The sequence below is a fragment of the Accipiter gentilis genome, chromosome 17, assembly GCF_929443795.1.
Source record: "Accipiter gentilis chromosome 17, bAccGen1.1, whole genome shotgun sequence".
Classification (NCBI taxonomy): domain Eukaryota; kingdom Metazoa; phylum Chordata; class Aves; order Accipitriformes; family Accipitridae; genus Astur; species Astur gentilis.
This window is the reverse complement of record NC_064896.1, coordinates 30,117,475-30,132,141: the sequence shown is the minus strand read 5'-3', so window position 1 is coordinate 30,132,141 and position 14,667 is coordinate 30,117,475. Positions and strand designations below refer to the sequence as shown.

Genomic DNA, 14,667 nt, shown 5'->3' with positions numbered 1-14,667 from the left:
CCAGAAAACCAAACCTTGGAGCTTTTTTTAGCTCCTGAAAGCTTGTTCAGGAGGCTTTGGCAACAACTGTTTAAAACAACTCACAGAAAGACATTGGTCTCTTTAGAGAAATGTTTTATTGGTGTTACCCCTATGGCAGGATTGATAAATACACACTCCCAAACAACCCAGCATTGCAACTGCTGCTGTTAAGATTACAGAGCCTATACCCGAAATGTTCACAAGACCTTTCTGTGCTGCTCTAAGGCTGTTTCAGGAACACTGTGTTACACTTGAATGGCGCTCTTGGGGCTGAAAGTCTGATGATGCTGCTAACCACAATCCCATGGGGGAGAGAAATCGGCCTTGCTGCCGACTGAAGGGATTCTCAAGGAGCACTGTGCAGGTTTAGCAGTTCCTGCTTGTGTGTCAGGGATGAGATAGTATGCCATCCATGCTTGGCCTCCCCTCCCTACCCACCAAGGCCTGGGAGGAAGGCATGCCCTGAACTCTCACAGCTCAGCATGTACCTCTCTGGGGCGGCCCTGAAGAACAGCCAGACAAGTCTGTTATTTGAGCTTCCGCCAATGCATGTTAAATAGGAGATGATTAAAATGTAAAAAGATGGTATTTGCCAGACTGCCATTCAGATGAATGCAGAGATGGAGCCATCTGTTCTCTGTGCGTGATTTCCTCTGGACTGGGCATACCTTCCTCCCCCCAGTCTTGTGAAATGGCAGGGGTGGCAAGTTTCCATTGGGTCAAGTTCTGCCTCTACACCGCTCCTCCCCCCATGCCCGAGTGCCTGGAGTCTGGGACAGAAAGGAATTAAGGGGAAAATGTTTGCTGTCACTCCTGTGCAAGATGATCCCCAGCAGGATAGTGTCTGGGAGGAACGCAGCAGTCTTCCTCACTATTCCTTGTGGAGGCACCACACCAGTGTCTGGCCCACGCCTGTCATGCTCACCACCCGGTAACCACAGCTCTCCAGCTTGTTCAAGACTATCCGTGGTGCATCGTTCACGTAGTACTCCCAGCTGCAAGGAGGAAAGGGGAGAAGAAATAAAATGAGGTGGAGAAGGAAGAGACAAGAATTTCCTTGTGGAAATGACTCTGCCTCACTACTAAACTGATACAAGACATAGCAATGACCACATCGGCATACCAACTGTGTGATGCAATGTCTTGGTTAACCAGATGGGGAAGGCCAAAACCCACAGCTACCAAACCAAGGAGAAAGCCTGTCCAAAATGAAAGGGTTATGTTAAATGGAAACGTGGTTTGGGGACCGGTTGTCCGAAGCCACGTGCTGCTCGGTTAACTGGGCTGAAACCAGCAGAGGGGGTTCCCAAGTATTCACAGCAGGGAATTCGTGGAAAAAGAGGATAATCTCTGCAAAGCAGGGAAGAATGATTTAGGTGTTCCTAAGGAATGAAAAAAACAATGTTTTTTGCCTGTGTCAGAGCATGTCTGTAGAAGGGGTGTTTTTGAGAGCCTGTGCTTGAAATTTGGGAATTGGAAAAAAATGCTGCCTTCGGCCATTCAAAAGTATTAAGCTTTTGAAAAACCAGAAGTCATCAGTCCTCAACAGAGCTGCCAAATAAGGTGGAGCACAAGCTCCTCTCTACCCCGGCTGTTCAGAGCAGTTGCACGCTGTGGATGTCTAGGAACTGACACTGGGGATCTCTGTCCAGTTTTTATTCCTCTGTGGTTTCTGCTGGCTCTGTGCATTTGGAGCAGAAGCTGTCTGTCCCTCTGCCTGATCCCTGAGGCTGCTTCTCTGCAGAAGACTTTAGGGCTGTGAGACTGCTCCTACCGTAAAGAAAATAGACAGTGACTGCAGAGTGGAAGAGTAGCACAGTACAGACACAAAATGGGCTGAATTAGGTGGGGAAGTAGCAGAGCTGAAACGGCAAGTATAACCTTCAGTGCTGGATTTGGCAGCCTTTCTGTTCCTTTAATGCAGTCTTTTTGGATGCAGTATTTATTCAAGCAGATGGAATAAGCTTCATAATAGTTTAGCTCTTAGATGACTCACTGTGCCAGATAAGCTGGTAATGATGGGCTACAGGATCGTTGGTGATCTCGTTTGGGCACCTTAACAAAAACTCTCCTCATTTTCATACTAATAGCAATAAAAAAAGACCCAAAAGCATTTCCAAAGTTGGTCTTGCTAAGATTGCAAAACATTAATGGAGTAGTGAGTGCTTTTAAAGCATGAAATAACACCAAGATGTGAAAGCTTTTTCTCAGTTTCTCAAGACAGACTATACTTTGCTATAATTATAGATGTGGTGTAAAGATAATATGTATTATTATAAGTGTCTTTGAACTTAATGCTTTCTCTAAGAGGCTTGCCACATACCCTTCAGATTCACATGTTGGAGTTGGTAAATATTATTCCCATTATGCAGAGGAAGGAGCTGAGGCAGGGATTGTTTGTTATTTGTAGGAACCTAAAAACCTGAGTGGCTGAGCTAAAAGCAGAAGGAAAGCTGAGTTGCCCAGGGCTTCAAACACAAGTCCATACTGAATGAAACAAAAGACTGCACACAGTGCGTATCAAACATGCCACCGTCTCCATGTGCATGGTCTGAATCAGGACAGAATGGCTGGCAACATTTGCAAAGCCTTTCCTCCCAGCTAAATGCCAGCAGGGAACAGAAAAGTCACCCCAGATTGGAGAGGACTTCTGCATTTGCACATCGTTAAGAACGTGACCCTGGCTGCCCTGCCTCCCAGATGTGCCAAAACCAGAGCATCCAGATGAGTGAGTGTGCCTGGGGATGGGATGGAGCTGGGGCAGAAGCGTCCTCCACACGCAGCTCTTTTTAGTGATGGAGCAGACAACCTCCTGGTGATACCTGCCCAGCTGTCCTTTTGGCTTCCTCGAGGATAGGGTTTGGCTGTGCCTTGGGGAACAGCTAAGTTAAAGTATTAGCAGGTGCCTCAGACCTCGAATCCCAGAATTTGACGGACAGGCATCGGATTTCGTTTTAAGACCGAACAGTGCCGATAGCCTTTATAATTACAGGAGATGCCGTGGACGGTGCCCAGCAGTCATCCATGCATGCCTGTCCACCTGGGGGGACCCAGAAGAATCCCCTTTTTCTGCAGCAGCTAAGGGTCAGGCTTTTGACCCAGCGCAGGCTGGGGCAGAGCCCAGCTCTCCCCTTGCTAAAGCCCAGATGCCCCCCGGGTTCTGCCTCCGCAGATCAGATAGGGGAGCGACAGTGCGTGCCTGCGCCGGCAGCTGATTGAGCTTAATGATGTGCCATTTGCAGTAGCTAGCGCAGAGCTGCGTAACAGGATCAGCGCTCTCCCTTATTAGAGGTAATTAAGTACTTCAGCTGTATATTACAGTGCCCCAGCAGGTCCATACTGCTTAGACCTTTTCTTTCAGGCTCCCTCCAAGGTCATGTTTAAAGTTTTGGGGCCCACGGTGCTACAGGAAGGGCAAGATTTGCCGCATCTTATAGCCGGGCTTACTGCTAGTGAAGCCTTGCAGTCAGGTGGATGGAAAATCCTGCTTGGCCGCGGTGCAAACATGGGAGCTGTCATCCCTGGTTGGGATTTTTGGCAGAGAGGCGGCCAGAGCTCACCCCGCTGGCATGCTGCCGTGCCTCTCGGGGCGTGAGCAGCCACATTCCAGCCGGGTTATTTTCTCCACCCCCTGTTGTTCAAGCGCAAACGGGGAAGACGTGCCGTGGGGACACAGTGGAGTTACCCCAGGTATAACACAAGCCGTACCAAGACGCAGGTGGGGCAAGAGGGAGCTCAAAATGCTCCAGGCCGCAGGCAGGGAAGGAAGGTGGTGAACCCACCAGGGAGATCCCATAGAAAGCGCAGAACCCTTCTCCCGAACAAGCAGAATGTGGCACTCCGGTTCCTTCCAACGCCGCATCTCCTCCCTGGCTGCTGGGGCAGACACCACAGAGGCATTTTATCTTTCTTTGCCTTTCTTTTCCACCCGAATCCGAGGGATCCTTGCCCCTGTCTCTCAGGAGCCAGCTGCACTTCTTCCTCCTTGAAGCCTCCTCTTTTTCTCCCCCCTCGGGTCTCCCTTCTCTCCTTGCGTAACTCCCTGCCTGCTCCCGGGCTCGCTTGGCAGGCAGCAGCACGAAGCTGACCTTGCTGCCAATCTCCTGGCCACCCACAGGGTTGGGAATAGCAGCGCGGAGCTGACCCAGCCCAGCAAACCCACCCAGGGCTGCTCGGCAGGGAGACGAGTGACGAGAGGGGTCCGCAACCAGCCTTCCTGCAGGTGCGGGGAGACGGCACTGGCCTGAGTTTGCACCTGGAAGGGTTTCTCTTTAATGGTGGGCCTTCAGTATTTTGTTTTATCTCCTCTGTCTTTAAAATCTCCCACCCCATTCAGGTTTTTAACGCTGCAGGAGTTGAGGACCCAGACCTCAATGTTTGCCAGGCCAGTACCGAGTAGGTGGGTTTTCCCAGCTCCGCCGATGGAAGTTTGAGAACATGCTGGGACCGAGAGGCCCCTTCTGTTTAATGACTGGTTCTCCTCCTACTCCTCCTCTGCACCACGGCACGAGTGGGCAAGCTGAGCAGAAATCTAACCGCTCCTCTCTGTTGTTTTAATTTGCATTTGGGGTTTTGTTTTGCTTTGTGTTGGTTTTTTTTTTTCCCAGAGAAAAACAAGAAGTGAGATATCAAGTGGGGAAAAAAATGGGCCAAGATGTAATGAACATGCTGGTAACATCTCCAAGTTGCGCTTTGATGAAGGCTGGTGTCAAACTTAGCGTGGGCAGAGAGAGAGACGGGGACGTGGAGAAGCGTCAAATACATACGGCTTGGGAACACGCAGGCTAATGGGTTGGAGTCGGGGGGGGGGACACACACGATGGGGAGCAGCTCCAACCCTGGGGCTCAGCAGACCAAGGAAAAGCTTCAGGAGCCATCAAGGGGGGCCGGCTCGGATGCTCGGTAATGGGAAGAAACCTCAAGCTGCACTAGAGAGTGGGACGGGATGGGACAGACTGCGGACAAGCATCTGAGGTGGCTTGGCACCAAAAAAGGCCACAGCCAGAGCAAGGCTGGGATGGGCACCGTTTGCTTCTGAGCACCTCAGGGCTGGAAACGATAATAAGACAGGGGAGGTTTGTCTTTCAGGATTAAGGGTGGGGTGAAGGCAGGTAAAGTTACGCAGAACAATTCAAATGCTCCCTGTGCCGGTTTTTTTTTTTCAGCTAGGGCATGCGTCAGGTAACAACTAGAAGCATCCCCAGCATATAAGGGGTAAGGAGAGGCGGGGAGGTGGGTCAGGGCTAAAATGGGGTCAGAGCAAGGAAAAAGAAAGAACTTAATGAAATATCAGCCAGCGTTTCCTCGGGTGAGCATTAACAGGCAGGGGCAAGGACACGTGCGTGCCCTTTCAGCGTCAAACTAGTCCCAGGATTAAATGTGCAGCTGGAAGGTGCCACGGTGAATATAAGGAGTGAAAATGTTCCAGATTTTCTTGGGAAAATAAGGAGAGGGGAGTGCCTGAAATGTCGCAGAGAAGGACTTACAAGTGGTTTCCCAGCATGTTCCTCTTCGTGGCCCCCAGGAAGCTCATCAGGCTGGGATCCGAGTGTTCATCTCCCACCATGGTGGGGCCAACCTCCTGCAGGGAAAGGCAGCAGAGCAGGTGAGCAAAGGGCTGCAGCACAGCCAGCCCCCCTCCCCGCTCCCCAGCACAGCTCCAGTAAGAGCTTTACTGGGAAGGGAATTACTGTGAGCCACCTGCCCGTCCCAGGAGAGGACCTCGGCGGCTTTGCTCCTGGAGGACCACCTGCCGCCTGAGCTCGCGGTGGCTCCGCTCCTCCGGGATCCTCCACTGGGAAGTCTGTAGGACAGCAACGAGGCGCTACTCCCAGCCTCATCGCGCAGAACGGGCAATCTGTGTGTTTTACCATGAAATGAGCATCCCCGGGCCAGTTAGGGACCATTTGCCTGTCCTGGTAGAAAGACAGCTTTTGGAAATGGCTCTGCTAACTGGGAAGGGTGAGAACATCGGGGTGAGAAGGCAGCACAGAGGGATTGGGGCAGATGAGCACCCATGGGATGGCGGGGGACAGTCACGCTCCCTTGGAAGCGACAAGAGACCGGAGGAGCTGGGGGAAGGCAGAGACGTGAGTCATCTCGCCACCAGAGCCATCAGGTGGACTTCCCACACGTCATATGGGGGGGACGGGGACATTTCTGTACGGCGCTCCAAAAGTGTTATTTTATGAGATATTCCTGGGCTGGAGGTTTTCCAGAACTAAGTACAAGGGCACAGGAGATAATGACAGCGCCAATGTGACCTCCGTGACGATCACCCGCTCCCAGCCCAGCGCCAGCACAGCCGGGGAGCAGCCGGGGAGGGCAGCATCCAGCCGCCCTGCAACACCAAGGCTGGAAGAGCAGGGAAACACAGCCCGGAACACTATCCAGAGCTACGAGGGCCGGTGAGTGGCGGAGACACCGCGCACACGTCCGTCGTGGGACCCACAACCCACCCCTCCTTGCTCAGCACTGATGGGGCTGCTAAGACCCTCCGTGCTCCAAAACCCACCCCTGCACCTTCCAGGCTACTCCTGAAAATAGCAGCATTTGACTGATTTTGATAGGTGCCGCAATTGTTTCCTTTTAAATCTCCCCCATGCTACTTAGGAAAAGTTTGCAGGTGAAAACTCTTCTTCTGAGGGATGTCCCCCATTCACTGGCAAACCTACGTCACACCATTATTATCACTTTGTAATGCACAAAGGGCCGCTCAACCCTCAGTGACCTCAAGAAATATTTTAAGTATCAGCCAGAGCCTTGCTGACGGCTCTCTTCTCTATCACCCCGTGGAGAAAGCAAAGCCCAGGAGCAGGACAAGGGGCCCTGAGCCTCAAACAGAGGTTGCACACGGAGGTTGGCGGGCTGCACGCTCCACGTTACACCGTGGCGTGAACCCCCTGGTCCTGGGGCAGCAGGACGGGAAGCCGTGCGCTTTGACCCACGGTGAGTTTCGCAACGAAGCGGCCGGACAGTCTGACGGCAGAGAAAGCGGAGAATTTCTAGTTGGCTGGGAGAGCTGAGAGAGCTGGTCTGGGGAGAGCGGGTGGGTGAGGACTGAATGCAGCAGAGAGGGTGAAATCCCTCCCTGACAGCATCCATCTACAAACGGGCACGAGCAAACTGCGCGTCCATCATGAGCCTCAATCAGATCCCAATTAGAAGCACTTAAGCAGCGCCACTAATCAAACATTTTAGCGAGCTGTGCAAACACGCAGGCACGCTCAGCTGCCTGGAGCGCTGGAAAAGACAGAAACTGAAGCAGAGGAAGAGCCTTCTCTGCTCGCCGCTGCCCACGGAGCCCTCCTGCCCGCAGCCCGGCACTGTGAACCCCACGGCAGACGTGCCGTGGGAGGGAGCGACTCGTCCCTGCCCCGACCGCTGCCAGGAAAAAGCAGCAAAGTCTATCACCCCCTGCTAGGCCAGGCCAGGCTGTTTCCAGCCGCGGCTCGATGCCAGGTTTCAGGTCAGAAATGTTTGCTTTGCCCTGCTAAAGAGCAGAGTTTCCAAAGTCTGCAGAGGGGAAACAGGCTAAGCTACGCTAACCTAGTCCGCCCTGCTGCATGCCTCCCCCTAAAGTGCTAGCAACCCCAAGCCTGTGGTGCTTTCTGTAGCTCAGTCCATGATCACTCAATCGACTTGTACGATGCCAAGGATCGGGGCCAGTAGATGCTTCGGTGCCACAGCATCCCCACACGTCCTCATCCTCAATTCACTGCTCGCTTGGTTTGAGATGCGTGCCTAACGGGACATCTTCAGCGACGGCAGCAGCACCTTTCACCAAACTCCTGCCGGCTTGTCCATTTGCTTTTTTCACCATTGCCCCCTTCCTATCGCAAAACCACATCACCCTATTTTGACTTTCAGATGCGTAGTTCCCCTTTGTGCTGAGAAAAGGAGAAAACCCCAGACAAATGCGTGGCTATCTGCTCCTGCGGTCCTGGCAGGACGCACCAGCTGACGGTGGGTCGGCAGCAACTGCTCTGCGGACTGCAGATGCTGCAATCGTTAGGAAGTAACGTTTCCTTTATGGCTTTAAATGAGAATAACGGGCTCTGCGCTCAGCCCAGGTCTGGGCCAGAGATCCGGGCCGCTGCTCAACAACCCCGCTGCCCGCAGTGCCCTTCCCTTTGGCTACGGCGGCATTTTCCACCCTGAAGCGGCTGTTTGGGGAAGAGGGAAAACCCAGAGCGAGGGCACGTGGCCAGAGATCTCCCGCTTTGACGTTCAGGGGACCCTACAAGTCTCCCCGGTGGCGTTCCTTGCTGTTCAAGAGGGGGGCGGTTTCGGGGGGGGAAGGAGCAGGGGTACGGGCACCCCACCCCTCTCCTCCGCCCCGACACCCGCCGCCCCGGCCAGGGCGGACGGGACGGGGCGACGGGAGGTGCGAGTGGGGCTCTGCACGGCGCGGTCACGCCGGACAGCTCGCGCCGTGGCCGTGACGGGGGGGGGGGGGGGGTGTCCCCCAAACCTGTGGGGTGTCACCCCCGGAGCCCCCCCCCCCCCTCCACCCCCTCGTGTCCCCCCGTCCCGTCCCTCCCCAGCCCGGGGGAGCAGCAAGGGCGGCCGGAGCCAGCGGTGCCCGCTGCAACCCGGGGGGGGGGGGGGGGGGGTCCCGCCGCTCACGTCGGTCCCTGCCCGGCCCGGGGGCGGCCGCCACCCCCCAAGACCCCCCCGTCCCCGTCGGGTGGCGGGGGGCAGCGGCGGGGCGGACTCACCATGCGGATCTGGGTGCTGATGAGGAGGTACGGCATCCTGCCGCCGCCGCCGCCGCCGCCGCCGGGCCCGGGGGAAGGGAAGGGGCGGGGGCCGTGCCCGGGGGCGGCCCCAGCGTCCCGCCCCGCCGCCCCCGGCAAGGGGGGGCCCGGCCGCCCCGGCGGGTGTGGGGAGCGGGGGGGGGGGGGGGGATGCGGGGCTCGGGTGAAGCCCCAGAGCCTTCGAGGGCCCCCGGGGGGGGGTGTTTGGGCCCGACTCGTGGAGCGGCCCCGCGGGGCAACGCAGCCCTGGCCCGGCGGGGGGGGGGGGGGGGGGCGGCCCCGGGGGGGGCACCGCCGGCCGCCCGGCTACCCCCGGGGAACTCGGGTCTGCCTTCCCGGGAAGGGTGAGCGCTCAGGAGGTGATGATGGATGGGGCGTGATGGGTGGGGGGGGATGGCCCAGGAGATGGTGGACAGGGGGTGATGGACAGGGGGTGATGGACCAGGAGGTGATGGACCAGGAGATGGTGGACAGGGGGTGATGGACAGGGGGTGATGGACCAGGAGGTGATGGACCAGGAGGTGATGGACCAGGAGATGGTGGACAGGGGGTGATGGACCAGGAGATGGTGGCCAGGAGGTGATGGACCAGGAGGTGATGGACAGGGAGTGATGGACTAGGAGGTGATGGACCAGGAGATGGTGGACAGGGGGTGATGGACCAGGGGGTGATGGACAAGGAGGTGATGGACCAGGAGGTGATGGACAGGGGGTGATGGACAGGGGGTGATGGACAGGGGGTGATGGACCAGGAGGTGATGGACAGGAGGTGATGGACAAGGAGGTGATGGCCCAGGAGACAGTGAACAGGGAAACGATGGACAGGGAGACAAAGGCCTGGGAAGTGACGGACAGGGAAATGAGGAGTGGGAGATGATGGACCGGGAGCCGGGGGGGAGCCCTGGGCCCTGCAGAGCAGCCCAGGTACCACCCCAGGGTCCCTTCCAAGCATTCCCCTGAAGCAGGGTGTTTGACGGAACCATGTTGGGAAAAAAGTTCCTTTTTCAACAGGCTGTTGAGTTTTTGTCTGGAAACCTGGGGGTTTAAACCCCTTCAAAACTTGAGGAGAAGCTCATTTCCTGAGCCCAGGACAGACAGAGGTGCTTCCTCTGGAGGTGCTGATGGAGTAATTCCCCCCTCAACACCCACCCAAGCAGTTTGAAAACTATAGATAAAGCAAATAATATTTCTATAAACAGCAAATAATAGTTCCCTAGCCTCATGACTTGGAACAGAAACCTCTCCTTGCAGCTCACCAGAAACAATTAACATGCCGTAATCAGTTCCTAGTTTTGCTAATAATCTTCAGAAATCAATGACTGCAGGAGAAAGCAGAAGGAGGACGCTCCCGTGCCGAAGAGCCTGGGCTACGCTGTGCCGCGTCGTTCCTGCGTGACCTGGGGCCCGTTTCTCTGCGCTGCCCCGAGTTACTGATTAACTCCAACAGGGAGCAGGGGAGAAAATTAACAGTTTCCTAGGCTAAAGGAGACGCTCTGACAAAGCCAAACCTTGCTAACCATTATCATTAATGTTATTATTAACATGTTTGTTGGGTTTGGCATGATCAAAGAAAATAATCGACAGAGGTTGGTGATGTCATCCTCCTAAAACGTGCCCCAAATATCCAGATATATTCATTTCAAGCTGTATGTGGGATACCTCACCCCATGGGTTATACATCAGCTCATTTCGATCATTTTTGTTCTAAGAAGGGTCTTCCCCAAATCCTGGCTGCTGGAACAGTCTGAGTGTTTGTTTACTCGTAACTCTTATTTTCCAGTGCAAACATGCGTTTGGCTTCTAGTGCGATGAATTAAAGTGTTACTGCCTCTGTTGCCCAATTCATGAAACGAAAAGGCTGCCTCCCGCGCATTTCACCTGGGCTGTGCTTGATTTTGACAGGAGTCCCAAAATCCCCAATCCCTTTGGAGCTTAACCGGGCGGTCTCGCTGCGAGTGTGGTCCCATGGTTACCGTCCCGCTGGCCGCAGAAAATCATACAGATACGAAATCCAGACCCTTTGGTCTATCCACAAATTAAAGAAAAATACAGCCAGGGTTCTCGCTGCGTGGCAGCCTGCCCAGCTCTCGCTCTCGCTGGTCGGTCTGGCTCGTACACTGCTCTTTCGGGGGCAGGGGCAGGATAAGGGCGGAAAATGAAAGCAGAGCCTGCACACAGTATTTCGGTATTGAATTTCCTGATGAGATACTGAAAGCTGGGAGACAGCCTGCGTGCTCAGCCCTGCGGTGGCGTGAGAGCGAGCTATGAAACGCGGTGCAATATATCTCAGTGGTACCATTCATCATCTGAAAGCAACTCATTACCCTTTGGCACTGGCTCCGACCAGTCTGCCTACAGCCCTGGTCGGACACAGGGAGAAACAGGGGCCAGTGGGAGCTGCTGGCTTTAAATCTCTCCCAATAATTCAGATAAAAGGAAGCAAAAGGTTATTTGGCTCTGCCAGAAATCATCAGCCCGTTACCCACGCTTACGAGAGGCAAGTGGGATATGAAGAGCTTTATTTTTCCTCTTCTGACAGCAACAGCTTTTTCTAATTAACACCCCCTTCTTTCTGCAGCACCCAATTAAGTTTCCTGCCCGGAATATTCCTAATTGGGTGGAGGGCAGCAGCTTAGGGCAAGCATCCCCCGAACCTGAGGGCTGGGTTTGCTTCTTGAAGGCAAATTGCTCCGTGGAAGGCAAGCAAACTGCTGATCGCTGTGTCTGATTGCAAGGAGAAGTCCCCAAGAGGTTGGATGATGAAGCTGATTAAATGGTATTGTTCGTTATCTGAGGCTGCTGCTGATTAGCTCTGTACTTGGGACAATGTAATAGAAGAAAGTGTTTAATCCATCTTTTTAGCTAGTAATGGACACACTGCAGAGGGTGTTAAAGGAATCACTACTTTTCCTTTAGCTGTTCCAGAAAAAGGCATTTCTAGTTTCAATAATCCTGGTATAAGCAACTTCTTACAAACTACGGGTTTGGGGGTTCGCTCCAGAAATGTAACTGCCCCACACGTTCCCTGCATTTACTGTAGAACAGAGAACTCAAACCCAAGAGTCTTGGGCTGATTATTTGGCCATTCCTACCTTCTTCACCTTACTTCCACCCAAAATACTGCAATCTCGACCCAAGAACCAGCAGCTCTTTATGACCCCTGGACCACGACGAGTCCTGTGAGTGGTTCGCTCGCTAAAATAACCATTTTCCACCCCCGCTACGTCACTCGGCAGCTTCAGCCTTTCCTGAACACCTTTTTTTTGTACGTTTGTCCCTTACACCTGGAAGCTGTCCAACCCCCAGCCAGCCGAGAGGGAGGTTTGGGACATTCCCCCGGGTTCGTGCGGTCCCGTCGCTGCTCCTGGAGCAGGGCAGCATCCCTCGGGACATGTTTCCAGCCCCAGAGCTCGCCAGCCCATGGGCCAAGCCGCCTGCGAGCACCTCCGCTCAGGGGGATGAGCTGCCCTCGCCGCATTAAAAGGGTGGATATCGCAAGGGTATGGCGCTTCATGGCAACTCCATGCGTATACGAGTCATTGCCTTTCCTCTTAGCGGTGTCCCCAGTTACTCGAGCAGTCACTGATCCGCAGCGCGGGGTTGTTGCAACCTGTTGGCCTTGATCCTGCTCCGGGGAATGAAGTCGTGGACTTGTTTTTACGAGGAATCTGTGATTTTTTGTACCGCGTTTTGATGCCAGACGGGAGAAATAATGGCTTCCCCCCCGCCAGAGCTGAAGATAAAAAACCTTGTGCAACCCCCTTTTGCTTCTTGAGGAGCTTTGGTTTGTGCATCACCGGTCTCAGCATCTCACCTGGCGCATCTGCTGGAGACCTGCCGTAGCAAACGGGCCCAAGGCGTCCCGGCAAAACCCCATCACAAGGTTATTTTAGGAACCGCAAAGCCTGTAGAAAAAAGAAAATACCTTAAATCCATCTACGTGAGTGTTTATTTTACCCGGTGCCCCACCACGTTCCTGTGCAGCACCAGGTGGGCCTGATGGCGGCTGCCCTGGGACCAGTAAGGATTTCAGACCAGACCTGGGGTTGTTCCCCGCCACCGCCCGGTCCCCACCAGCCCGTCCATCGGGGGTTCTTGATTTGCCCCCCCTCCCCAGCCAACAGCCCCAGCAAAAAGGATCCGCGATGGAAGGGGAAGGGGCGTCAGCACTGCATCGCTCCCCCGCAGCGATCCCTGCTGCGCTGGCACAATGGCTTAATGACAATGACAAAAACGCCGGCGCAGTTTGAGGTGGGGTGGGGGTTTCGTTTGCAGGGCTGGCGTGTTTCGGGGCAAAAAGGTAATAACGGAACATCAAATCCAATGGGGATTTCAGACCCACCTACCCACCGGCGCGCGGTTGTTTTCTTGCTGGTATGAAGGGGTTAAAGGGAAGGAGCAAAGCGCCTATTCCTTCCGGAAATTATTTCTTTCAAAAAAGCTTGTTTTTATTACTTTCATTAAAGCACGACGGGGAAGAACAACAGCAGGGCTGGGGCGCGGGGTTACTCAGATACCATCTTTAATATCCGCGGGAGCAGGAGTTCGCGCTGCCCGGAGCGGTAGGGCTGTACGTCGTAACCGCGTGAAGAAATCCAGCCTGCTCCCTCCACGCCCGCGCTCGAGGGTTTGTCACCGCAGCAGCCGCGTCCCCGTGGCTGTTCCTCGTCAGGTCGCGGCGGGCGAAGAGCCGGCGGCGGTTGCGGCGTTTGTCCCGATACCACCAGAACCAGAGCCCACCCGACGGTCCCAGCGCCAGGCGGAACCGCCGTGCCACCCCTGCGCTGCGCCTGGGGGGTGCCGGCCGGGGTGCCGGCGCGGTGGGGGCTGTCCCGGTTTTGTGGGGCGCTGGTGCTGCGGCGGTGGTTAGCGAGGCCGTGGTGCCGCGCTAGCGGTTGTGTTGGGGTGCTGGGTGCGGAGCTGGTGGGGTTGGGGGAGTGGGGGGTAGGTGCAAGTGTGGGTGCGGGTGCAGGGGTAGCTACAGGTTCAAGTGCAGGTGTATGTGCGGGGTGTGGATGTAGGTAAAGGTTCAAGTACAGCTGCAGGTGTAAGTGTAGGTGTAGATACGGGTGTAGGTACAGGTACAGGTTCAGGAACAGGCACTGGCACAGGTGTAGGTACATGTACAGGTGTAGGTGTAGGTTCAGGTACAGGCACACGTGCAGGTGTAGGTACATGTACAGGTGTAGGTGTAGGTACAGGCACTGGCAGAGGTATAGGTGTAGGTTCAGGTACAGGCACCGGCACAGGCGCAGGTGTAGGTACATGTGCAGGTGTGGGTACAGGCGTAGGCACAGGTACAGCTGCAGGTGCAGGGGTAGGTGTAGGTTCAGGTGTTGGTGCAGGGGTAGGAGTAGGTTCAGGTGTAGGTACAGGTGTTGGTGCAGGTGTAGGTACAGGTGCAGGTGTAAGCACAGGTACAAGTTCAGGTGTAGATACAGGTGTTGGTGCAGGTGTAGGTACAGGTGCAGGTGTAGGTACAGGTGCAGGTGTAAGCACAGGCACAAGTTCAGGTGTAGGTACAGGTGCAGGTGTAGGTGCAGGTGTAGGTACAGGTGCAGGTTCAGGTGCAGGCACTGGCACAGATGGAGGTGTAAGTACAGGTGTAAGTACAGGTGCAGGTATAAGTACAGGTATAAGTACAGGCGCAGGCGCACGCGCACCTTGCGGCTCGCTCCGCCTCCCCGGCGGCCCCGCGGCCGCAGGGCGGTGCCCGCCCCTCGGCGCGCGGCGATGACGCGGCGGCCCGCCATAGGGCGCCTCCCTCCGTCCGTCAGCCCCGCGCGCCGCCGGCGGCAGAGGGAGGCGGTGGCGGAGGGCGGCCGGAGCGCGATGGCGGCGCGGGCCGGGCCCGGCCGGCTGGGGCCGGGGCCGGCGCTGGGGCTGGG

General features: G+C 55.4%; 1 protein-coding gene across 1 annotated transcript; it reads right to left on the bottom strand.

The window, feature by feature from the left end:
* Positions 1-97: 97 nt before the first annotated feature.
* GCHFR (GTP cyclohydrolase I feedback regulator) lies at positions 98-8,818 on the bottom strand. Its single transcript, XM_049821391.1, has 3 exons — positions 8,742-8,818; positions 5,508-5,602; positions 98-1,016 (listed from the first exon to the last, which is right to left on the bottom strand). The coding sequence occupies exons 1-3, from the start codon at positions 8,775-8,777 to the stop codon at positions 893-895; spliced, it is 255 nt and encodes an 84-aa protein (XP_049677348.1). The 5' UTR covers positions 8,778-8,818; the 3' UTR covers positions 98-892.
* Between the last annotated feature and the right edge of the window lie 5,849 nt (positions 8,819-14,667).

Bases quoted from the DNA above. Each gene is read 5' to 3' on its own strand.
- GCHFR (XM_049821391.1), bottom strand. From the start codon at position 8,777: ATGCCGTACCTCCTCATCAGCACCCAGATCCGCATG. The intron at 5,603-8,741 runs GTGAGTCCGCCC...CTTTCCCTGCAG, and splicing joins TCAGCACCCAGATCCGCATG to GAGGTTGGCCCCACCATGGT. The intron at 1,017-5,507 runs GTAAGTCCTTCT...TCCTCCTTGCAG, and splicing joins AACATGCTGGGAAACCACTT to CTGGGAGTACTACGTGAACG.